At 47.5% G+C, this 23940-nt stretch overlaps 1 protein-coding gene across 3 annotated transcripts in view; it reads right to left on the bottom strand.

The window, feature by feature from the left end:
- Window positions 1-8889: 8889 nt before the first annotated feature.
- The window catches only part of TRIM44 (tripartite motif containing 44), an 84233-nt gene continuing 69182 nt past the window's right edge, over window positions 8890-23940 (bottom strand). Inside the window, exon 5 of one of the 3 annotated variants that reach the window (XM_081100418.1) lies at window positions 8890-11616. In XM_081100418.1, the coding sequence (XP_080956544.1) occupies window positions 11589-11616 (28 nt within the window). In that variant the 3' untranslated portion in view covers window positions 8890-11588. Of the gene's footprint in view, window positions 11617-12622; window positions 12749-23940 lie in introns of those variants that run through there. The other 2 variants (XM_081100420.1, XM_081100419.1) reach the window with 2 other exon arrangements.

The raw sequence follows: 23940 nt of genomic DNA, 5'->3' as shown, positions 1-23940 counted from the left end.
CCTCTGTTTGTCCAGATAGTGGTAGCTGAAACAACTCCCCCATTTATTATTATGTAAATCCTTGCTGATGGGCTAGTCTGCTTGTTACTAGGGGGTCACCTGCCTAAGGGCTATGCTATGGGTGCATCCGAGATCAATAAAAGCTTGGTGAGGCCTGAGCACGGAGGAAGTCCTTCGGGACTTGCCGCCTGGTCCCCCAATATTGCAAAATTATCTCGTGTCTTTTTCTCTCATTTGTTGTGCGGCTCCTCTTTCAGATACCGAACCCTACTCCACGCGGGACGTGGAAGGAAACACTCAACAAAGACTTCATATTAGTTCAGTCATCATGGCATAGCCCCACACACATATACACGTCTGTGCACATATGTATTCACCCATGGACACACAATACACACGTGGAGAGGAAGAGAGATGGGGTTCTTCCAGATTTTTTCCAGCTGTCACTACTTTCTCTGCTAAGTAGTGACCATCGTAGAGCGGGAAGAGGGAGAGAGAGCCTCCAATCCAGTGGCCTCTTCCCCTCATTTTAGGAGTATGTAGAGCAGCGAGTTGCTCTGTCCAATGCTGCGCAGCTTGTTGGCGGCTGAGCAGGGATGGCAGTTAGGTTTCCCAACTCTCCTCCCTCTTCTCCTTCTGGGGGCGCCACTTGCTTTGGACACTCATCTGGGGTGGATGTAGCTAACGGTGCCTCCTTCGTTTTCTGCATCAAGATGTAATACTGGAGTAACTGCAGACACAAATGCTATCAAGATGTCAGTGAGCAAGTCCACAGATACTTTTTGCACGTGTATTTCGTGTCAGGCAATTTTGCCAGCATTGGTAATACAGTCATGAACACACCATGCAACCTTCAAAGAGTTATGGGCAGTGACCATATGAACAAATACATGTACATAATTGGAGATACTTATAATTGATATAAAAGTGTCATCGGGTGGGTGTGGTAGAGAGGCCTGTGAAGTGGTCTTGGGGAGGATCTAGAGCAGCCGTGGGCAAACTACGGCCCGCGGGCCGGATCCGGCCCGTTTGAAATGAATAAAACTAAAAAAAAAAAAAAAAGACCGTACCCTTTTATGTAATGATGTTTACTTTGAATTTATATTAGTTCACACAAACACGCCATCCATGCTTTTGTTCCGGCCCTCCAGTCCAGTTTAAGAACCCATTGTGGCCCTCGAGTCAAAAAGTTTGCCCACCCCTGATCTAGAGGCTGAGCAGGGAAGCCAGTCCATGTGGAGCAAGATAAAGGTAGGCTCTGTCTCGGCTATGAGGGCTCCGTTTTGATGAGTGATGGTCGTCACAATAAACAGTAATCATAAGCTACCACTTAAGTGCGTCCTATGTGGCGGGCAATATACGAAGCCTTGTGGATCCAGCTGCTCATTTAATTCCTCAGAGTTGGTTGAGAACAGAGCTAGTACTAGAACCAAATCCGGCTACTTCTAAAGCCCAGTATCTAGGAGCAAGACCGCTCCATTTTCTAGATAGAGACCACACGTTGCTTTTTCCTGCAAGATGCAACATTGGGGTTACGTGGTTCACAATGTTAACAGCTTCCCCTAACAATTTAGGCTAAATTTCACTTTTCACCTCATTCCATCACTCTTAGGTCTGTCCCCCAGGGGCCTCCCCCTTCCCCAATAATACATACAAAATCAATTACATGTGCAGCATCTGATGCCAGTTGTGTTTGCACCTCAGGAGGGAGAAGAGTATGTTTTTTATGAGTGGAAATTTTGTTTTTCCAATCTGTTCCCTCCCGGCGGGATCGCAATGCTGTTTCTGAAGTTAGACATGGTGTGTGGGTTTGCAGCTGAGCTGGCGAGGGAACGGATACTCACCACACCTTATTTATTTTCTCTTTTGTGGAAGGGTCTCAGCTGCTTTTCTGCCCAGATTGAATTCTCTTACTCCTGAAGAATGAACCAAGGAGAGGAATTTCCCAAACATCTGAAATCTGAGAATTTGTGCCTGGAATCCATGAGGCTCATGGTTTCCAGATGGAGAGACCGGAAGAGGAGGCGGCGGAGGAGCAGAGGAAGGAGGTGGGAGGATAAAAGGCAGGGGAGGCCTGAACTCTGGATCACTTCTGACTGCCTTGTGAACCAGGCCAGGCCTCTCACTCGCTCTGCAAGTTTGCCATCTGACAGTGTGCCAGGCCCGAGGAGGTGCAGCGTTCGTGCGCGTCCTCCTGAGGCTGCCCCAGTGATTGTTAGGAAGTAAGCCCTCGTGAAATTGTCTTTTCTGAGGGCAGCGACTCACCTCAGTAGCACAATATAAAGCGAAGCCCACAGCTTGGCTATCTAGAGGGGCATAAACACTCCAGATGGGTTTTCTCTCCAAGACACACACTTCTAGAAAAATCTTGGATTCTTCACACCCGCTTACCCATATGCAGCAGTGGGCCCCGAGGTGAACTAATTCTTCCTCCATGTGTCTTGTTCTTATGCCAGAGGTGAGGAAGGGGACTTCACGGGCAACCGAGTTTTGGGTAAATTGAGAGGCCACATGTGGCCTAAGTTTGAGCTCAAAAAGAATGTCCTTGTTTGATTAGTACAGCATCTGCTAGGAAAAATAGGAAGTCTGAACAGAACAGATCAGAACCCAGCTGTTAGCAAATGGGAAATTGGTTTAAGTGTTGAGAAAAGACCAATTTTTATTGTTATCAGTGGTGTCTCTCTCATGATCTCCACCCACAACCACCCCACTGACACTCACTACCACTACCCCCACCCCCCTCACCACCACCACCACCACCACCACCAAGCCAAAGAGTATCCTTGCTCCTCTATCACAGTTACTGCTACTTGGAAGAGGCCTAGCTTGATATGAGGATACAGCATCCAGCTGAGTCCACAAGGTCCCAGAAGCCCCACTGTGTGGAGAGAAACCCGATATACAAAGGTTACTTCCAGTTAACACCTGCAATCTCCTCGTGTCCTAATAGAAATGGGGAGGCAGAAAACGGCCAGAGAAATACAGTGGGACTCAGCATTTTGAAGAGCCAAGCAAAGCGTTCAAGCTCTTAACCTTGATCTCCTGGTCTGGGCCATACCAAGGTTGACTACACCCTGGCATCGGGGAGAAACAGGTGAACACATTCTGCAAGGGCATGACTTATAGACCACACCTCTCGCCTGGAGGTAGGAAGGGATGCTGCCTGCCTCCTCAAGCCCAGAATTTATGAACTTCAGACAAGGAGGTGAACCTGGGGTATGAGCCAGGCATTATCACCAGCGAAAGGTGGACCACTTCCCTCCCTCTCCACCCTCCTTCTCCTATCCCTGATTATACTGTTCAGAAGTGAATTATGCTTCAATCCCTTCTGCTGCTAAGCGTGTTACAAAATGTGGGTTGCAATGTCATTATAAGAAATATTTAAGTAAAAGAGAAAGAAAGAGGAAAAGAGAGTGAGGAAGGAAGGAAGGAAGGAAGGAAGGAAGGAAGGAAGGAAGGGAGGGAGAAGAAAATGTTATAGCCAATGACACAGCTCATCATTCCCACCAGCAGAAGATGAAGAGGCAGGGACACTCCTTGCCTGTGTACACAATGAGATGCAGTTGATTAACGTGGGCCATTTCTGCCTGTAATGAATGTGGCACGTGCTTTCACAGTCACGCAGTGTTGGAAGCCAGGCATCGGGGGAGAAAAGATCATTCCAGTCACATGCTTCCCAATTTCTTTATCGCAGGGTCATCAGACCAGAGCCCGGTTGCCACAAAGTGCTCAGTGATCCGCGGGAAATGAATCATGTCTTCATTCCAGGGCTTAATACATGCATTACATCACTATTAGAAGCAAGCCACTCTGTGGTTGTTGGCTTCCACATGGGTTAAGGTCAAAAGTGGCCCTGGAGACCGAATTCCCTGGTGAGGGTTTGCCACGCAGCTGCATGTGTCCTTTGCTCCTGAATTCTTTCCTCTCCTAGCAACAACTACTAAACACCAAGCTCCCCAGGCTGGTCTTATGTCTACAAAAGGGTTGCTCTTGTAGCAAAGAGCTGGAGACATACAAGCGAGAATCTGTTATTATGGGTTAAGTTGTGTCACACCCAACTTGCAGTGAGGGTCCTGTTTCTTTTTATTAGACTCCAATTTTGTTGCAGTCACGACTGCTTGAAATAAATGGGCAATTGACAGGGGCTTAGAGATAACAGTGATGCTTAAGTGATTTTTATAGTGGCAGTACTTGTGGTAACAGAAGTTGACCTGTATTCTGGTTATTATTTTTATTCTTAGAGTTGGAAATTCGGCACTCCCATTGTTCATGCCATTATAGGCGGAGCACTGTAGCGTGAAAGTCACTTAGAAAGCTATGAAAAAAACTCTCCAAACACAAGAGACTCATGAATAACACCTCAGGTAGGGGGAAGGGTTTTGTTTGGTTTTGTTTAGCTAAATGTTCTGGGTGGTCAAAGTGTATTCCTTTTAATCCCTAATGGTTTGTTTTTTTTTCACTTGTGATATAAATACTTCTAAAATGTTTGATATGCAAAACTTGTCTTCTGAGTCTAATGTAGTTCCTTTAGATGACAGGCTCGGGGTCATCACTCTGAATACAATCCCACTGTCCTGTGATACGAGGCTTTTGGGGATGGAGGTTCGCATAAGCTGGTTTGGCACTGAATCCCTGCCCCAAACACTGCTTCCTGAGCTCGGCGTCTACTGCAGCTTGTTTATCTTCTCTCTGGCAGCGCTTTTCCCCCTCTTGACCTAAGTTCCCTCTAGAAGTCTGTTTCTCACCCTTAATCTGCTGTAGGCTTGGAAACCAGACATCAGACATCTAGAATTATGTGTGAAGTAGGAATGACTAGGTTCTAAGTGGGTGCTGTACGGGTCGACGTACGACCTTTCTCTCATATGTTTGCTTCCTAACATTCATTTCAGCTGTCAGAAGCTTGTTAGCGTAGTTCCTTGTTCTGTCACTTTTGAATGGGTCCAGCAGAGGTTCTAGATTTTTCTGGTTCTGTCTCAATGATTGTCAAACCACCCGTTTGGATTTCATGTTCAGAAAGTAGAGGTCGGTGAAGCTGACGGCTGGGTGAGTCCCAGGTGAAGGAGTTGGCGTGAAGGTTGTGGGCCATTTTTGTAAGGTAAATGGTACACTGTGGCCCTGATGGCTGAACTCAGGAAATGAACTGAAACAGACAAGCTTCTTCTGCAGTCCCTTTCCCTTAATGCAAAGCTGGCCCCGTGTCAAGCTGTTGAGGATGCCTTCGAGATGTTAAATTACAGACTGAGTGTCAGAGCTGGCTGACGTTTTGGGATTCCAAGTCTATGGCAATTGATACTATGGCTTTGCCTTTCCTGGCAATTTCATTATTTATGGCCGTGGACTAAAGAAGATAAAGTAAGTCTAATAGCTCCCTCCTTCTAACAGTGCAGTTTCAGGTCAGAAGAGGATTTAACTGCTACCCTTGGCCCTCTTTCCCTCACTGGGCACTGTACTTTGCAGAACTGTCCAAAGAAAAGCCAAAAAAGGGACAAATTCCTTCCCCACAAGGCCATGCTATGCCTGTGTATGGGGTTGGGGTAGAGATGTTATTCACCAGTACAAGCCGCAGCTAGGAGCGATTAACTGCAGGGGTTGGGAAGTCTGCTGGACCTGGGTTCAAATCCTGGCTTCCATTTAGTAGGGTGTGACCTTGGGCACAGTATTTAATTCTCTAAATCTGATTGCTGAGCAATAAAGTCAGGGATGCTAATATTAGTGCTGTGAGAATTGAAATAAGATAGTGTGAAAAGCAGCTAGAATAGTGCCTGGCCCAGAGAAAGAGCTCACTAAATGGTAGCTATTATTAACAAAAATAAATGATTTTAACCTGGAGACTTTAATATTTAACAAGTACAGCTACGCAGCAAGCCAGTTATTAACTTGAGGCAGCCTTTTTTTTTTTTTTCCATGACATCTTCTTCTCTTATTAAGACTGGCAGGCAGACTTTCGGCTGGGTATTTCTGGTGCCTGGTTAAGGCCAGGAGATATTCCAGACAAGCTGCTATCTCACCCTTTTAAAAGCGTCACGGAAATGGGCCCACCCCTACGCCGGACCAAGCAAAGATCAATAAAACAAAGAGTTGTAGCTTTCAGAGGGAAAGACAACAAAATGAGAGGAAGGGCTGGGGCACGGGGATGTGGTGGTGAGATCCTGGCACCAGGAAGTGGGGAAGAAAACCTCCCAACACTTTGTAGTTGATGAAAACCCTGAGACTCCCAAGAGCTCTGGTGCTTGGCAGTGCCACCCCGCCAGGCGGAAGTGTCCTCAGCGGCTGGGACAGGGGAAGCAGGGCCTCGTGGTGGCTGTCGGAGACAGAGAGGCTGCTGTCCTGGTTTTATGAGCGTGGCTCCTGGGGGACCTTGGGTGACTGGCCCTCCCTATCTTGCACAATTCCTCCGAAGTCCGTGTGGTCCCCAGCCGACTATAGAGGTCTGACAGACACAGGTTTGTTAGAAGGAAATTTAAAGCAGCGTTCATAAGCTGCAGCTCCTCCACACACATCTGCTGATGGGTTTTAGGTTGAATTTTTAAAAATTGAACTTTAATGCCTTTAGGCAGGATTTGAAATTTCTAATTCTCACAGTATCGACCGTCTTGGGTTTCACAGTTTGCCTCTGAGAACCTGACTTGGTTTCAGTGACACCTCTGGTCCTGATTTTACAGATTGGACTAGAATTGCTTCATTTACAACTTAGTCCTGTCTCTTCAGCAATTTTATCAAATGTGTATTCCACACAAACGATGTTGCTGGCCTCACTGTGATTTCCTGTGTGAATTTTTTTTTTCCCTCAGAAAATATAAAAAATTCAAGTCTGACCTGCCCCCTGGTTAATCCAAATTGTAAAGCTTTATTATTTGAAAACCCCACTCAGGACCATGTATTCTTTAGGCTATAATCTCCTCTGCTCAGAAAATGTAACCGGGGCAGGGATCATTTTACTTTGAGAAGAAGCCACATCAACATCTTGCTAAGTATAATGACTTTCAGTCTGCCCTTTGCCACTTGCCCGAGCTCTCCTAAGCCACTCTAGAGAAATCAGGAGTAAATGGGACTCCCACACCTGGGGACCAGAGCGCCACAGCGCTGGCAGGCCCACAGTTAAACACGTGGACTATCATGAATACCACCCCCAGCGGGTCCTCTGTGCCCAACTCTGAGAGACAGATGGTATTTCCAGTAATAGTTTATTGATTTCCAAATGCACAGGGGCGCTGAGTCCAAACATCCTGGGATGGCGGTAAATCGCTCTTACAAAATAATTTACAGTATGAAGATGATGTACTGAAACATTAACTCAAACGAGTGGTTCCCTTGAAAGATTGAGTGCTCCCTTGTTTAACGTAAAGGGGGGAGGGGGACGATGCGTAAGGAGGGATGGGACTGCACAGGACAACAGGCAGAGGACAGCAGGTCGTGTTCTCCCCCCCAGGCAGTAGTGCCTGTCACAGTAGAGAGACCCGTCAGGCTTAGCTCCCTTTAAGTGTGAATCTATTGTCCCCTCAAGGTCACATCACACCCAGCCCGGGCTCTGTGGCACTTTTTTACACCAATAGGTGTACGACTGTCTGAATTTATTTCCATTTTCTTGCTCTGATGCATGTTCTGCGATTTCTGGTGTGTTCTCAGTTCCGAGTGGCACTGTTTTACCTGGCAGGCCCCGGAGGGCAGAACTGCCTGGCCTTATGGCGCTTGGAATCGGCTGGGGTGAGCTAGGCACAGACCATGCGATGAGAAGTCTCCCCAATGGGCCATCTTTTGCTCTCAGGGCTGGGCCGAGTCCATCCGCAATGAGATTTGTTCTTTAAACACAAAATCCCAGGGGTGCCAGGCACATGGGAAACATTGCAACGGATTTTCTTATCAGAAAGCACTGAGCAGCCATCACACGAGTGTGGGGTTTCAGGCACTGGCAGGAGAACGCTTTCTGGTGAGAAGAGGCCTCGGGGCCTTGCCTTTCCGACCGGTTGTGAATTTGGCAGCTGTGCCCACAGGCTGACCGGAGGGGGCAGACTTTCGGAGCCCCAGAATGGGTTGGCAAACTTCCCTTTTCACTAGGCCGCCCGGAGCAGGGCTGCCACCCGGGCTGTGCTTTAGGACCTGGCAACCTCTGCCGAGGAGCTGCTCCTCCTGTTGGCATCCTGTCAGCCCCTCAGCTCCGACTGCCTGGTGACATGTGTAATCAGGGCTGGCGGACACTTTGCGGTGGCCTGCGGAATGAGGGGCTGCTTTGAATTCCCTTTGTTCTTAAATTACGTGTGTGTGCACGTGTGTGCGTGTATGTCCGTACGCATACACTTACCTTTATGTCCACACGCATTCCAGGGGTCAGCAAGGCTCAGTGGACTATGAATGCCGCCCCCGCCCAGGCACAGAGCTGGCCGAGGGGCCTGAAACATGATGGCCTCCTTTCCTAACGGCAGACCCCTCCCCCTTTACTGCTGCTGAGAAGCTGTGTACTCTTGAAGGCCCAGAAATTCTTAAGGGAGACGCTCCTGGGGGCGGGCTTAAATTAGCAACTCGTACTTAATGCACCCGCTGAAGAGGAAGAATAGGCAACTTTGATGCCTTTTCTGAGCCCAAACCACAGCCATACAATGTAATTCTGAAAAAGACGTCATAAAGTGGGTGGTCACATTGTGGGGGGGGGGGGGGCGCTGCCGCCTTTCGCCCTCTGTGCTGAGATGGACCATGGGCCACAGAGTTAGGGAGAGCTGGGCTCAAAACCCGGCTCCAATATTTCCTAGTAGGGCAAGGCAAGTGAGTCTTCCACTCCCAATTGGCTTCATCATCTGGGAACAGGGGCCTGGTACAGGGCCTGGTCCATAGCTGGTCCCCAGTATAGGTAATTTCCCTTCCTGGTTGTCAGAGCTGAGACTCTAAGCATTTCTTGGAATGGCACTGAATTTAATGACATCAAATAAAAACAAACACACCCTCCCCGCCCCCCGTCAGCCTCCAGACACCGGGTATTTGGAAGGCAGCCAGGCATTGGTGTTAGGACCCAGTTCATGCTGAAGATGCTCATTAGCTGCCTGGCAGCATGACCTCTCCTGGGATTTGTGCAGAGCCTGCGGCAGTCAGGACAGGACTTGGAGCACCTGTGTAGGACCTGCGGGAGGGAGGCCTCCCCACGCTGGGGCTCACGGTGCCTGCAGCTGCAGCTCTGGGAAGCCGGTGCCGCTGCAGGAAGCATCCTCATTCCGATGTTGGCAACGCTGGCGGCAGGAACTCAGGAGCCTGGCAGACGCCACTGCACTGTTTCATGCTTCCCTGCTTAAAGTTTTATCAGGTGCTGAGGACAGCAGGAACCCACAGAGTGAGTCTGAAATCCTCTCTAAGTAAAAGCAGAAGTGCTTTCCTTGAGGACTGCAGGGATACGATAACTCACAGAGACAGGCTGGCATGCATTTTCACATTTCCGTTCATATCCTCTGCATAAATGCTTGGGTTTCCCAAATACCGATTTAAAGTAACATGGGATCAGGATGAAGAGGCCAGAGATCTGTCCATTGCTGAGACAAGGCTACTATGTAAGGATTGAAAAAGAATTACTCAGAGAAGATAACACGAGTTCCCACATCTTAATTGTCTGGTTTTTAAACTCTTATTTTAAGAGAGGCCATTGGTTCTTCTTTAAGGGGCGTTTCGTCGGATGGGTTGGAGCTGTAATCAGTGTTATGTGGGATTCTCTGGCCTTTGCAGGCAGACAGGTACAGCGCCATTGTCTTGGCCATTTGTTGGCTACTAGTTTGAGAAAAAAATACCCTTTCCCGCCCCCTTAACCGTCCAAACTCCTCTCAAATTTATAAATAAGCCCTGACATAGTTAGTGAGCTAGGATAACCCTAACCCAGAAGTACACATGCCTGGTAGCTCCTGGCACCAAAGGAATGGTTGGTCATTGAGTAGCATGCACAGAACTGAACAATGATATACATAGGATTCCTACAGCACATAAGTATTGTTTCTGCCTCAAAACCATACTATGCACACAAAAGTCAGCAGGCCCCAAAGCTATGTAATGGGCCCAGGGATCAGGCAGGCAGGCAGCAGGCAGGAAGAGGGGCTTCCCCAGGGTAGGCTCCTTGGGTGCCTCAGAGGCACCAGAAGTGTACGCCCCAGTCAGCAGGAGCCCCAGCGACACCAGGATACAGGTCCAATGGTCCTTCTCAGAAATGAAGACCAAAGTGCCACTAAAGGCCGAGGAGAGGGAGCACCCACCCCACCTGCAAATGAGAATTTCCTGTGGAGGCTCCCCTTTTACCTTAACCATGCTGATATGTACAGAACTCTACTTCATGCTATAACTGTTTGTTTTACCTAAAAATAAGGTCACCCCCTGATTCCAAACTATCTAAGTAAGATGGATGCTGCAGAAGATGCAGGTGTTTTAGCAGCGTGGCATTCCCTAGGACATCACTGCTCATTTGAGCATGAAAACCTGGCTGTGAGGAGCTGGGATCTGGGAGCATGATGTGTCTGCTCACGTGACTAGAGAGGAGGTTTCGGCGGGGAGATGCTCCAGGGAGAGCTGGCTGGGAGTGCACAGGCAGAGGGGCTCTGGCTGCCATGCAGGGAGGGTATCTACTGAGAGACGAAGCTCAGCACTCCATTCAGTACATCGTGAGTGACAAGAACTCTCCCCACACTGCATTTAAGCCAAATTAGGCTGTGTGTGTGTGTGTGTGTATGCGTGTGTGTGTGTGCATGCGCGTGCGCATAGAGCAAAAACCTACATTGAAAATCCCCACTTGGTAATACACATCCCAGCCTTTCATGTGACAAAATGCATCAAATCTCAGAACTCACCCAATCATTCAGGTCCATCAGATCCTTCAGTGACTGTTTTAGAAACTCAGACAATTTGGGTTCAGAAAACTGATTTCAACGTTTAATCAGATCTCTTTGGTCCTCTTTTTTTTAATGTTATTTCCTTTCTAAGTCTTCAATCTTTTTTTTTTTTTTTTTTCATTTCCACAGCACTGGATTATGAATCTGAAGTCCTGGATAACCTCATGTACTAAAAATATCTCTATGTATGTCTGAATTTTAACTCTTTCTCCAACCCTGTCTCTAAACCATCCATCTTATTTCAAGAAACCACCTTTTCACAAATGCACTGGACTTTTAGAGACGATTTATGTAGTTCCAGCCCTACTCTCCTTCATTTATTTCATGCTCCAATAGGAATAAGGTGGCAGGTAGGGAAAATATTCTGACTGCCCTTCAAGGTGACTCCAGAGTCTTCCTAGTGAGGAGGTATGTCTGGGTCCCTAATATTCCAGGGGCTGGCTTTCTTAGTTCAAAGCAGCCATGGAGGGGCTACCTGAAGGACCCTTCCCAATTGCTCCTGATTGACCAAAGGGGGACTCTTCCTTAACCCACCACGACACAAGAATGAGAAGCACACTGTCAGCGAGCATGAAATGGGCATCCCCGGAGAGCCATGTGCCTGCTGAGGCCTGGGGACGTATGGGTGGAAGGACATTGGTTGCCGGGCAGCTTTCACAGAGTCAGAAGCCATTACATACACGCTGTCACACACACACAGGGGGGAAGGGATGGTTCTCCGCTGGGGATGGCGAGCTTTCATGTGTCCTCTTCGTCACTGGCCCCACTGCAAAGGAAAGGAGATCAGGTGAGGCAAGACATCACAGGGGGGAGGCGACCGAGGCTGCGGCTGAAGGCACAGGCTCTGTGGTCAGACCTCGGGTTCCAGCCCTCACCCTGCCCCTGCTGGGCGCTGCACGTGGCCATGGGCAAGCTACTTACCTCTCTAAGTTCCGATTTATCTGACTACAGGGATAATGGTGATGATAAAACCTACTTTCTGGGTTCTTGGAGGATTAAGTACAATAATACACATAACATACACAGGGCCACAGCAAGCAAACAGCTATTTAAATGAGCAGGGGTGGCTCAGAATCGTTCTTTAAACTTACTTGGCAAAGTGAATTGCTAGTAAAAATCAGGAGTCTGGCTTCCCCTAAACCTTAAGCCATCTACTGTTAGGAAAGAAAGACAACAGGAAACTGTCATTCTGCTCTCCTCTCACGGAATCCCGCCAAGGTTTCAGTTCATGCCACGGACAGTCACCAGACTCAGACGTCACCGCTTCAGAGGGGGTACTGCACCTAAGTAGGACCCCTGATGATTCTTCATCGCCACCTTATTTCTTTCGTAGCCCTTATCACATCCTGTAAAGTATTTGCTATTTACTCTCCCGTCTACCACCCACTGGAGCATGAAAGAGTAGAAATACAATCTATTCTATTAACTACTGTTTCTCTAACACTAATAATGCACTGGGCACGTAGAAGCATTCAATTAACAGTTGTTTTTAAAAAGTGAGTGAGAAGTGAACACAACAGGAAGAAAGGGAGGAGAGAGAGGGAGTTGAAGGGAATAGTCAGTCATCCTAGATGGCACTGATACTTCAGTGGCCATACCATGAGCTGTGTCCCAGAGGATGGCGGGGGGCTCAGCTCCTCAGGGGTGGACCTCCCTGGCTTGGTGCTGGGCGAGAACATGGCTGAGACAGGGGCTGGGGCAGGAGGGCAGGGCCAGAAAAAGAAGGGGGACAGGAGCAAGCACTCTGAAAAGGGCAAAAGCAGCAAACTCACCCAGTTCCCCCTCCTGCACTTCTCGAGGCCACAGCCAAAACTCACAAGAGCCAATCGGCGCGGGTGCCTGAGTGGCGGGGGCACTGAGCCAAGGCCTCCTCACCCTCTGCCACGCCCCTTATGGTCCTAGGATGGAGGGGGCTGTTATTTTTATTAGCCCTTTCCCCATCTGGACACAGTGGAGCTCTGAGAGATGTAAAATCCTTGATCACAGAGCAAGGTCTGTGTCCCCTGGATAAAGTCTGAAGTAGTCAAGTCAGGGAGGTTGGAAGGGAGGTAAAACCTTCCTCTGGTAGAGACAGGAGCTACGTAAGGAAGAGGACAGGCTTGGGGTGCACCAGCTCCCAGCCATAACCTAGAGAACGTTACCTCACAAGGGACTGTCTATATCTGTATCAAATCTGTGCTCTTTTACATCCATCTGGGAAAGACTTTAAGGGAAAATATCCTAGGCAACTAACTTGGAGTACTTTGGCTCAGGGCGAAAATATTTCAAGACGTAGCCTGACAATAAGCTAAGTGTACTCTGGGAGCCCAGAGAACCAACTGGGCAGCCTTTACTATCCAGATCCCTCCCGTTTCGGCTCCTTTTTCCTGACTGTTGTCCAATCACAGGATGGAAGGAGCATGCTGGGAAGGGCGGGACCGTGAACCAGCGCTAAGGAGCCACGTGTTTGGTGACATCTGTCCCAAGGGGAACAAAAGGTCTTTTATGCAAGCTTCTCACCAGAATCAAGGCACAGTTGGAACTGGCGTTATAATCCCCCCTCCCCCCCCCCTTGGTATTATATCGAAAGCGAGCTCTTATTGTTCTCTTGTCAATGCCCTTCAACTATGAGAGCCTAGCATGGTCTGTGCCCTTAAGCTGTAGTTCACGGTCAGCATTCTTCACTCGAAATGCGCAAAGGGTTCATGAACCCACTGAAATGGTATACAACATTTGCCTATGTGTTCCTTTGTCTGAGAGAGGTCACAATTTTCATCATATTCACAAAGCGGTCAACAACCTCCTCCCCCAACCCCCCATCCCGACCCCAAATGAGTATAATGAAATTATAAGTGAGTGCTTTTTGTGTTGCCAGGTTCTTTACTCTATGACTCCTAGCACTGGCTTGGGGTAAAGGTCAGAAGCCACGACTGATGAAATCTTTTCTCATTATCCTAAAAGAGATCTGTTCTTGGGTCTGAAGGATATAGTTCATCTCATAGTTTAAAAGCATGAGACCTTGAGATCCTGGCATATCGCTGATTGATTCTTTAACTTGCTAAATATTTATTGACAGTCCACTGTGTGTAGGCATGATGCCAGGCACACCAATAAGTAAGAGAGACACAGCAATTGCCCTCATGGACTTGACTTTACAGCCTGCTAAGTGAGGAAGAGAGACAGAGATGGGCAGAGACAGAGATAAAATATATTTTCCAGAATAGCATCTTCAAACAGAGCATATTTGTTTTCACAATTTAATTAATCACCTGTCTTCCTTTGTGTGTGGTCTTTCCTGGAGGGTTAACAATATAATCATCTCCTAGTGCTCCTTCACTTTGTATAGAAGCTGGTCTGTGCTCATAAGATTTTATCTTAAAATAGTCTACAAAAGTCTACTTTCTCCAAGGGAAGTGGCCAGACTTCCACCTCAGCCATTCACCGTCCTCCTCTGAAACTTTTACCAATCGATTTGTAATGGGAGTGGTACTCAGAGGTTATGTTAATGTCTGTTTTGTTGTTGTTTGAAATGAACTAAGGGTGTCAGATAGACAGCTCATTCTATAGTTGGCATTGACCACCGAGGGAGGCAGCATTATCTAGTTGCTTTGAAGTCATCAGGCTGAGCTTGGTTTAAAGCTGAGCTGAACTGCTGAGCTGTGGGACTGTGGGTGAGTGACTCAACCTCTCTGAGTAACACTCCCTCTAAGGCAGTGGTTCTCAACCTTCCTAATGCCGCGACTCCTTAATACAGTTCCTCATGTTGTGACCCAACCATAAAATTATTTTTGTTGCTACTTCATAACTGTAATTTTGTTACTGTTATGAATCGTAATGTAAATCTGATATGCAGGATGTATTTAGGCGACCCCTGTGAAAGGGTCATTCAACCCCCAAAGGGGTCGCGACCCACAGGTTGAGAGCCGCTGCTCTAAGGGCTGTTGTAATGAGATGGAAGGTACTTTTTTAGGATGAAAAATTCCAGGTGAAATATATATTTCACAGGTCCTTTCATAATCTGCTTTTCCTCTCAACTAGTCAGGATTGCTATAGAAAGAGAAGGAAATACAGACACTGGGCTTGTCTCTCAAGCCTCACAGAGCCTGTACCTCTGTAGGCCTGCGAAGATGCCTCTAAGACAGTGATGGTGAATCTTTTGAGCTCAGCGTGTCAGCATTTTGAAAAACCCTAACTTAACTCTGGTGCCGTGTCACATATAGAAATTTTCTGATATTTGCAACCATAATAAAACAAAGATTTGTATTTTTGATATTTATTTTATATATTTAAATGCCATTAAAGAAAAATCAACCAAAAAAATGAGTTCGCGTGTCACCTCTGACACGCATGTCATAGGTTCGCCATCACTGCTCTAAGAGAAGCTCGGGTCTCTAGCGCTGCCTCGGGTCCATGCTCTGATCTCCATGCATCTTGCAACTTGTCTGCCATGTTTAAAGGCGGCTCCCCGTCTTGCACACCACAGGGACTGTGTGGCGGCCTGTTTCTGTGGAAGATGGAGAGGCACCAGCAGGCCTGTTCAGGCAGCACTATTGCACAGGGAGATCCTTGCACAGAAGTAGCAGGCAGCGGCTTGTTTGCCTGCCTATGTCCCATCTGTTCTTAGAATGCCTTTCTTTAGGACAGAGTCTTCTGTTGCTACTGTTGTTGGATTTATATGGAATCATTTCCAGCCTTTTTTTTAATGAAAAAAGTGAGTTTTTCCATTTTGCTGAGCTGTACTTTCTGTAACAAACAAGTATTGCTTCTATAAAAAGAAAAAAAAAAACCACCTTATGGTGTTATCCACCAGTGATAATCAACATTAACACACTGCAATAGATTTATCTATACCCCCATGCATATATAAAAATAGATATTTCACAGGCTTTTTTCATAATCTGCTTTTCCACTCAATTATCAATGATGAATACCTTCCTTATCAAGAATAATATCTCTATAAGATTATGATTCATGATTGAATTGTCTGGATTTACTTTACCTGTACTAGACACAAATTATTTCCACCTTTTCATTCTTAACCACACCTCTGTGACACACATCCATGTGGATGATTTTTTAGGTTTACCCTTAATTATTTCTCCCAAAAAATTCCCAGAAGGGAAACTTCTGGGTCAAGGGTATGGTCGTTTTTTGTTTTAATAAATTATATTCTATAGGATAGGTTAAAGTTTACAGAAAAATTACAAAGATAATACAGAAGGTTCTAATATCCACATTCCTCTGTTAATATAGAACATTTGTGGTATATTAGTATTAATTGAATTTTATGTTTTATTCAGATTTCCTTGGTTTTTCTCTAGTGTCCTTTTTCTGTTCCAGCTGTCACCCAAATACCACACTACTTATAGTCATCAGGGGTCCTAAGGTTCCTCTTGGCTGTGATGAATTTCCAGACTTTCTTGGTTTTGATTATGGTGACAGTCTTGAGGAGTACCAGTCAGGTATTTTGTAGAATGTCACTCAATTGGGATTTGTCTGATGTTTTTCCCTTGATTAAACCATAGCTTTGGGCCTTTAGAAAACTGCAGAGGTAAAGTGTCATTCTCCTCATGTCATATGGAGGGTACATATTATCAATGTGTCTTAGGGTTGTTGATGTTGACCTTGAACACAGGCTGAGTCAGTGTTTGTTAAGGTTTTTCCTGTGTAAAGTTACTTTATTTCCCTTTCCCATATTGTCGGGAGTTACCAGGAGCTACCTGCATCTAAGGAGTAAGGAGTAAGGAGTTACATTCCCCCTTGTGTTTGAAGGTAGGCTATCTACCTAATTATTTGAAATTCTTCTGAACATGAGATTTGTCTCTTCATTTATTTACTTACTAGAGGCCCGGTGCACCAATTTGTGTACAGGTGGGGTCCCTTGGCCTGGCAGGCGATTGGGCCTGATTGGGGCCATCTAGCCCAGTCCCAATCGTGGCCCATTGGTGCCGGCTGGCTGGGGGGGGGGGGGGGGGGGAGGGACCGCACTGACCACCAGGGGGCAGCTTCTGCATTGAGCATCTGCTCCCTGGTGGTCAGTGTGCGTCATAGTGATTGGTCAACTGGTCATTCGGTTGACTGGTTGTAATGGTCGCTTAGGCTTTTATATAGAGTCAATCAGTTATTTGGGATGGACTTGTGGACATTTATTTTATACTTTGGGTTATAATCCAGTACTTCTTTATTTATTTTGTTTCTGAAACTATTTAGCTGGGCCTTTGGGAGCTCTTTCATCAGCTCTGGAGGCCCCTGGCTGTTCCTCCATCAATGTGTAGTTGGTTTTATTTTAAGGGTTTTATTTCTTGAGCACTTCCTTATTTTCTGGCACTACAAAATGTTCCAGGCTCATCCTGTATATTCCCTACCCCAGTCCTAGAATCAGATGGTTGATTCACCAACCATCCAAGGACATATATTTTTATTTTTATTTATTTATTATTTATTTATTTATTTTTTATTTATTGCTTAAAGTATTACAAAGGGTATTACATATGTGTCCATTTTATCCCCCTGCCCTAGACGGTCCCTTAGCCTCCCCTATCCCCCAGTGTAAGGACATATATTTTTAAAGGTGTCTCATATAGTATTGTTCAGCTGCCCCCAGAAATCATCTTATCCTCATTTATAATCATTACTCACATAAGTATGAGCATGGGGATGATACTGTGGTTTATATGTGTCTCTCTCTTTTCTGAAATAATTTCCATGTTATTTTCAGTTTCCTGTTGAATTTCAAGAGGTGACTAAGCTTTCCAGATCCTCGGCCTTTTTGTTGGCTTCCCCATCTTCCCTTCCTCCCCAGCACTGATGGATTTCTCACAACCAAGGACCTCCTGTGGTCAGGGCTGAGAACCTTCCCAAACCCTCGCCCCCTGGGCCCAGGTCACTCCAGGGGCTGGGGCTTGGGAAGCAGAAATAGCTCCCCGCTTACTTTCTGTGCCTTCAAGAAATCCACCCGACCCAGTTTCCTCATCTTTCTTGGCAAGGGAATAATAGAAACCAAATCTTTCTCAAGCGGTTCTCTCCCACAGAAACCTTAAACATAAGCCTGTTGCCTCAGCTACTGTATCTTACCCGATACCACAGGAAGAGGGGGAAAGGATCAATAGACACACTCTCTTCACTCATCTCTAATCTCTTTATGAATGGTAAGCTTTTATTTCTTTATCTTTTTTTACCATGTCCCAGATTAGTTCTCAGTAGCGCTGAGTCCCATGATGACCTTGAATCGAGGTCCAGAAGTTGTAGAAAGCTGGAAATTGGAAGCATACCAACTCTCAAGACCTAGTGCTACTTCTCATATCGCACAGGGTTCTGAATGTGGATTTAAGAGCTAGAAACACCTAGGTTTATGTCACAGCTTTGCCATTTACTAGCGGTGGGATTTTGAGTTTGGTGTTTCTGCCTGGAAATGAAGGACAATTTAGGACCTCCCTGGAAGAGTTGCCGGGAGGATTAAATGAGGATTCATGTAAACAGAGCGCTTGGCTAGGTACCTGGCACATAGAAAAAGCTCAGTACATTTTATAGTTATTTAGTAACATCGCATGAAGAAATCAAAGCTAAGAGGCTGAAAGTCATACAGCGAGTGGGTGGCACAGTGAGATAAACTGGAAGTCAGAATTTCTGGCTCCTGAATCCACCATCATACCTGCAAGCCCCATTTCTCTAAGAACGCCACTCATTCACAAGAGAGAAGGGCTAACCCTGCTGTTACACAGGCACAGTAGGCATGCTGTCATTTGAATGGGTTCATTCCTTCTCAAGCCCAGTCCATTGGTATTTGATAATAGGCTATTTATTAATAACGACAGTAAATTATTAAGTGGTTTATATGTGCCAACCATTGTGCTCAACTCCCGGAGAACACATCTCCCTCTCCCATTGTGTCCGCTGGCAGGTTCCGCTGACTCGATGCACAGCCATCCCATCCATCCGTCCCTCTCCCCCACTGCCGCCACCACCACCTCCTGCTTGAGCTACGGCAATTGCCTTTTGACTGGTGACTTCCTCCTCCTCCTCTTCACTTCACTACTGTCTAGTTTTCAAACTGCACTCAGAGTAAGATTTTTCAAATGGACAACGGATTATGTTACTGCCCCACTTAAACATCCTGCAATGGCTTCCAAGAACTTTACAATAAAGCCCAAGGCCCACAAATCTCCACCTGACTTGTCCCCTGCCTACCTTCTATCCAGTTTCGTGCCACCTGCCAGCCACACTGGTTTTATTTCTGCCCCTCAGATACGCAGAGCTTGCCTGTTCTTGCATCAAGGCGTTTGCATTTTCTGTTCTGTCTCAAAAGCTCTTCTCACAGTTTAGAATGATGGGTGCCTTAACATTCAGGTCTCAGCTCCAATGTCACCTTCTCAGAGGCTGGCTTTCCCTCACCCACCCCTGCACTACATTAGACTGTTGTATCATCTTCACAGCTCTGACCACTCTCTACAATTACTTTGAGATGGTTAGGGTCCTCAACGATTTTGTTCCCACTATGCCACCAGTACCTGATAATGTGCCTGGCACCAGTGAAACCTCAACAAATATTTTTTGAATGAACAAGTGAATGATCAAAACAACCTGCACAATATTTTATTGTTCCAGAAACCTTGCAAGGCGTCCCAGGCAAACAGTGGGCAGCTTGCTGGTCTTAGACATACTGCTGAGTAACCTCATGGACAGCTTACTTCCAGGGGTGAGCCCAGGCTCCGTTTAGTTTCTAACAGTCACTGCAATCACCAGGCACGTAGAACCACAGGGGGCACCAAGTGTGGATTAAGTTGCTGTATCATAAACAGCGATGGCTCTTACAAGTGACTAAGCCTCACTGGTAAAGGATGGGCGTGTCTGATGAACAAAGAGTTCTGTGTCATGGAGGGCAAAGCAGAAGCAAATTCATGTCCAGTCTTCCCCAAGCAAGGAAACCTGAAGAACCAATTCACCTCCATGAGGAATGTTCTCATCTGGCTTCCTTATACAACAGCTGCACTTTTGGCAGCTTCCAGCCCTGCTCAGTCCAGCTGTGAACTGTGCTCAAGGCCTGGATTCCAACACTTTAACCATCCACCCCTCACCCGGACAGAGAGAGAGAGGTGAAGATAGTATCAACTCATCCAGACCAAGACGGAGGTAAAGGGGTACCTATTCCTTGCTCCCCTCCACTCAGACGAAACGCCAGCTGCAGCTTGGAGGCAGAGGTGGGAGAGCTGTGTTAGTTACTGTGGTGGCAATGACAGTAGGGACAGAGGGAAAAGTGCACGACTGAGAATCAGACATGGCTTCATGACTCCAGTGCAGCACACATTAGCAGTCAGACGGTTTCCATGTCTGTAAGATGAGGATAATGGCACATTGAAGTACTCATTAAATGCACGCTGTTATTATCTGGTGGGCACTGAGCTAGTCACATCACCAATGTTTTCACATTCCATTTTCTTTTAAAATATTTTTATTGATTTCAGAGAGGGAAGGAGAGGAAGAGTGAGATAGAAACATCAATGATGAGAGAGAATCATTGATCGGCTGCCTCCTGCACACCCCACACTGGGGATCGAGCCCCACAACTGGGCATGTGCTCTGACCGGGAATCGAACCGTGACCTCCTGATTCATAGGTCTACGCTCAACCACTGAGCTACACCAGCCAGGCTCACATTCAGTTTTCATAATCATCATCTTGTGTAGTAGCATGAACACTCCATTTTACAGATGAAGAAAACGAGGAGCAGAGAAACGAAGTGACACCCCAGCCCCACAGTGAGGCAGAGCGGGAAGTGCAGCCAAGGCTGGCCTTGTGTTCACCCTGGGCAGGGGGCCCAGGAGGAGTGCAGGCAGCACATGGGAGGCTTGTGAGGTGCGCCTGGCCGCATTGGTCCAGCCAGCTTGCTGGTAACGCCACATTACCAGGAGCACAGACGGTAACCTCTGCTGAGCGCTAAGGACTTTTCCAAAGACTTGGCTGACTCCAACTCCATTTGGACACCGATTTCTAATCTTTCTCCCTGCAATGGAGGATCCCGAACACCTGTGACTTTCCTGTAGTAACCTGGCTGTGGGGCGGTATCATTTCCATCAGGTTCTCACCTGTGTTCTCTGGGTCCCTGCAAAGAATCAGACAAAAGAGCCTGCCACCAAACCCTCCCCCTGGACGTAGGACACGGTCTCTTTGAGTCAGACAGGTTTCAATGTCTATCTCATCTGTCCTGAGAGGTGCCCAGGCCTCACTCTTTTAATTAGGCTACACAGAAAATACTTTTCAAGGCTTCAGCTGATTTCTACTCCGCTCACTAGAGGAGAGAATCTGACTTCAGTGGAGATGATGCCCTCTGTCTGCCTTCAGGGAACAGAGATGAAGGTGGCCTGTGGATCCCTGCCTGGCCCTCGCAGCCCCCGGGGCTCAGGGATTCAGCAGCCATAGCGTGACTGCACTGTAACTGTCAGCCTTTGGAGGCCGAATCTGTGTCTCACACACCATTGTGTCCCCAGTGTTCGGCAACTTGCCTGGCACTTAGGATGTGTTTGGTGGCTGACATGCAGGATCTCTCACAGCCTGCCTGGGCCTGGGGAAGGGGCTGAGCTGGTGAAGTGAAAGGTGGGGCAGGAAGCTGACTCTTCTAGGAAAGTAGACTGTTCTCCCAGGAGCGCTGAGAGCTTTCCATTTGGAGACCATCTGACGGAGACAGTGTGATCGGTTAGGGTTATCCACTTCGGAGTTCAGACCAGGATTCCCATCCCGGCCCTTCTGAGCTGGCTGACTTTGGCAAAGCTTTTTAATCTCTCAGAGCAGTAGTTAGTCTCCGAATCTGTGAAACACAGTCATGGTTCATTCACGCTTTCAGTGACTATCTTACAATGTTCACGGAGCACCAAGAGTATGTCAGCACTGCAGCAGGTGCTGGCAGGGCAGCAGTGAGCACACTGGCAAGGTCCCTGTTCTTGTAGGGCTTAATTGCCAGTGAAGGCGGCAACTAACAAGTAAACAGATAAATCATTCCAGAGAGTGGTACGTTCTCTGGAAAAAATAAAGCAGGGTGCCGGGAAAGAGAAAGATGACGCGTGTGTGTTGGGAGGCAACTCAGGAAGGGATCTACCGCTTAGGGTTGAGGACTAAATGAGACAATGAAGTGTAAAGTGTCTAACATACTTACTAACAAGTAATGAGCACTCAAGCGACTTCAATTGCTTGGCACTCTCATCCCCAGTCAATGGCTTCTTTCACCCCCCAGTGGCTGAGCCCCCATCACATGCCAGGCCCGGGAACATGGGGGGGAGTGGGATGGGCTCCCTCCCCGTAAGGGGCTTACAGTCTGGCATACAATATCGTGTCTGTGGTGTGAGAGAAGGAAGAAGTGGTACATCCCACCTGCAGAGTCTGGAAAGACACTCTTCAATGTTGGCAGGTGGGCTGGTATTTTCCCAGAAGACTACGGGACCAGAGGAGGGCGAGCCAGGTGGAGGGGACAGCTTGGACAAACGCTTGATGCTGTCCAGGGAGCTGTGAAAGCTCAGAATGGCCAGAGATGGTGCGCGAAGGCACACCGATGGGAACAGTGTCTCGTCAGCAGGCCCGAATGCTCATCTCCACTAGTCGTGCTTGAAGTGTCTCCTAAGAAGATGGGGATGCAGATGGAAAGAACCGGGATGAGAAGAGCGCCCGGGCTCCATATAGTGTCTGCCGCAACTGCCAGCACTCCACGATGGGAACAAGGGCTGTGCTTAAAATATCCACACGCTTCTGAAGAACACGCCCCAAGGCAGCACAAACAGATGTTCCAGGGAAAAAAGAAAAACAAACACCCAGGGGTAACTCAACATAAAGCCTGCGTGGGGGGTAGGCAGGCATTGGCTGCTCCAATGTGATTCTATCATCAGCACGAGTCTGGGACTCAGCTTGGAGCAGTAAGCAGGTGCCAATGCATGACACTGGTCTGGAGTGGACAGACACTTACTCGCAAGCCAGACTCGCTTGTCTAAGGGTCTAAGGCCAGGGACAGTGAGAGGCTGATCTGGGAACAGAAAGCTACAAGGCGGTTTCCTGTGCCTACTTCATGCCTCAGGCATCTCTGCCAGCACATTTTCTCTGAGACTAGTGTAACCAGAGTGGACATTTGTGAAAGGGAACCATTTGGACTGGGGCCTGGTTCCCTGCCTGTTTATTATTCTGGCCTATCTCTGCCCTTGCAGTAAACATTCTTGCAGTACACATTCTGAGAACAAAGAAAAGGTAAGAAAGCTATCCCTCCCCTCCAAATTCTGAAAGTTCATGATATAGCCACCAGGTCCGAACTGTAGGACTCTGCCCCTATGGGAAGGCTGCTTGATGCAGACAGCCGAGGAGATGAACATCACATCCAGTATACAATGAGCCAATCCTACTGGTATTGTCATAATTAGCTAGTTTATTAATATTAATAACAGGAAGAGAGCAAAGGGGAGGCCAGACATTATAAGCATGTTCACCTGGGACTTCACCAGGAAGCTACAGCTTCACACAGCATCGTTCCTCCAAGGTAATCAACACCTCTCCCCATCTGGTACTGGGTTACTGGCGGGAGACGGGGAGATAGGCACATGTGTAGTGAAGTCTGGGTGATGTAGGGAAGGTGCTTGCCTGTCAGTCTAGCCTGGAGAACAGTGGATTGGCTAGGGGTCAACCCCATCAGAAACGCACAGAATCTTGGAAGGTTAAAATCCCCCAAAGAAGAGTTCCCATTTGCTTACTCTTGCTCTGCTTGCTCCATGACACCCACTCACCCGTGCGCTTGGCTGCTCTTTCTCCATAGTCATGTGGCCTTAAGCAGCTGCATGGCCCATGGCCCATGGCCCATGGCCCATGGCCCTTGGCCCATGGCCCGTGGCCATGCAGACCCCGCACATAATGGACTGCGGCTGGGAACACAAGCTGAGCTAGCTAGATGCTGGACTGGACTGGACTTCAATATGGAACAGAAATTCTGGGCAGTGGCCTTAATCCTGGCCCTGCTAAAGACAAGATTGGGCTTCTTCCATGGCGAGACGGACAGAGATGGGACCTTGGAGGGTAACCCCTTAATTCTGCATCATCAATAAAGCTTTCCACGAAACCCCATCCTTTCGTGGGGGCCTCAGGAAAC

Source organism: Myotis nattereri (genome assembly GCF_964212035.1).
Source record: "Myotis nattereri genome assembly, chromosome: 9".
NCBI classification, from domain to species: Eukaryota; Metazoa; Chordata; class Mammalia; order Chiroptera; family Vespertilionidae; genus Myotis; species Myotis nattereri.
Note: the sequence above shows the minus strand (reverse complement) of the source record. Positions and strands in the feature narration are given on the sequence as shown.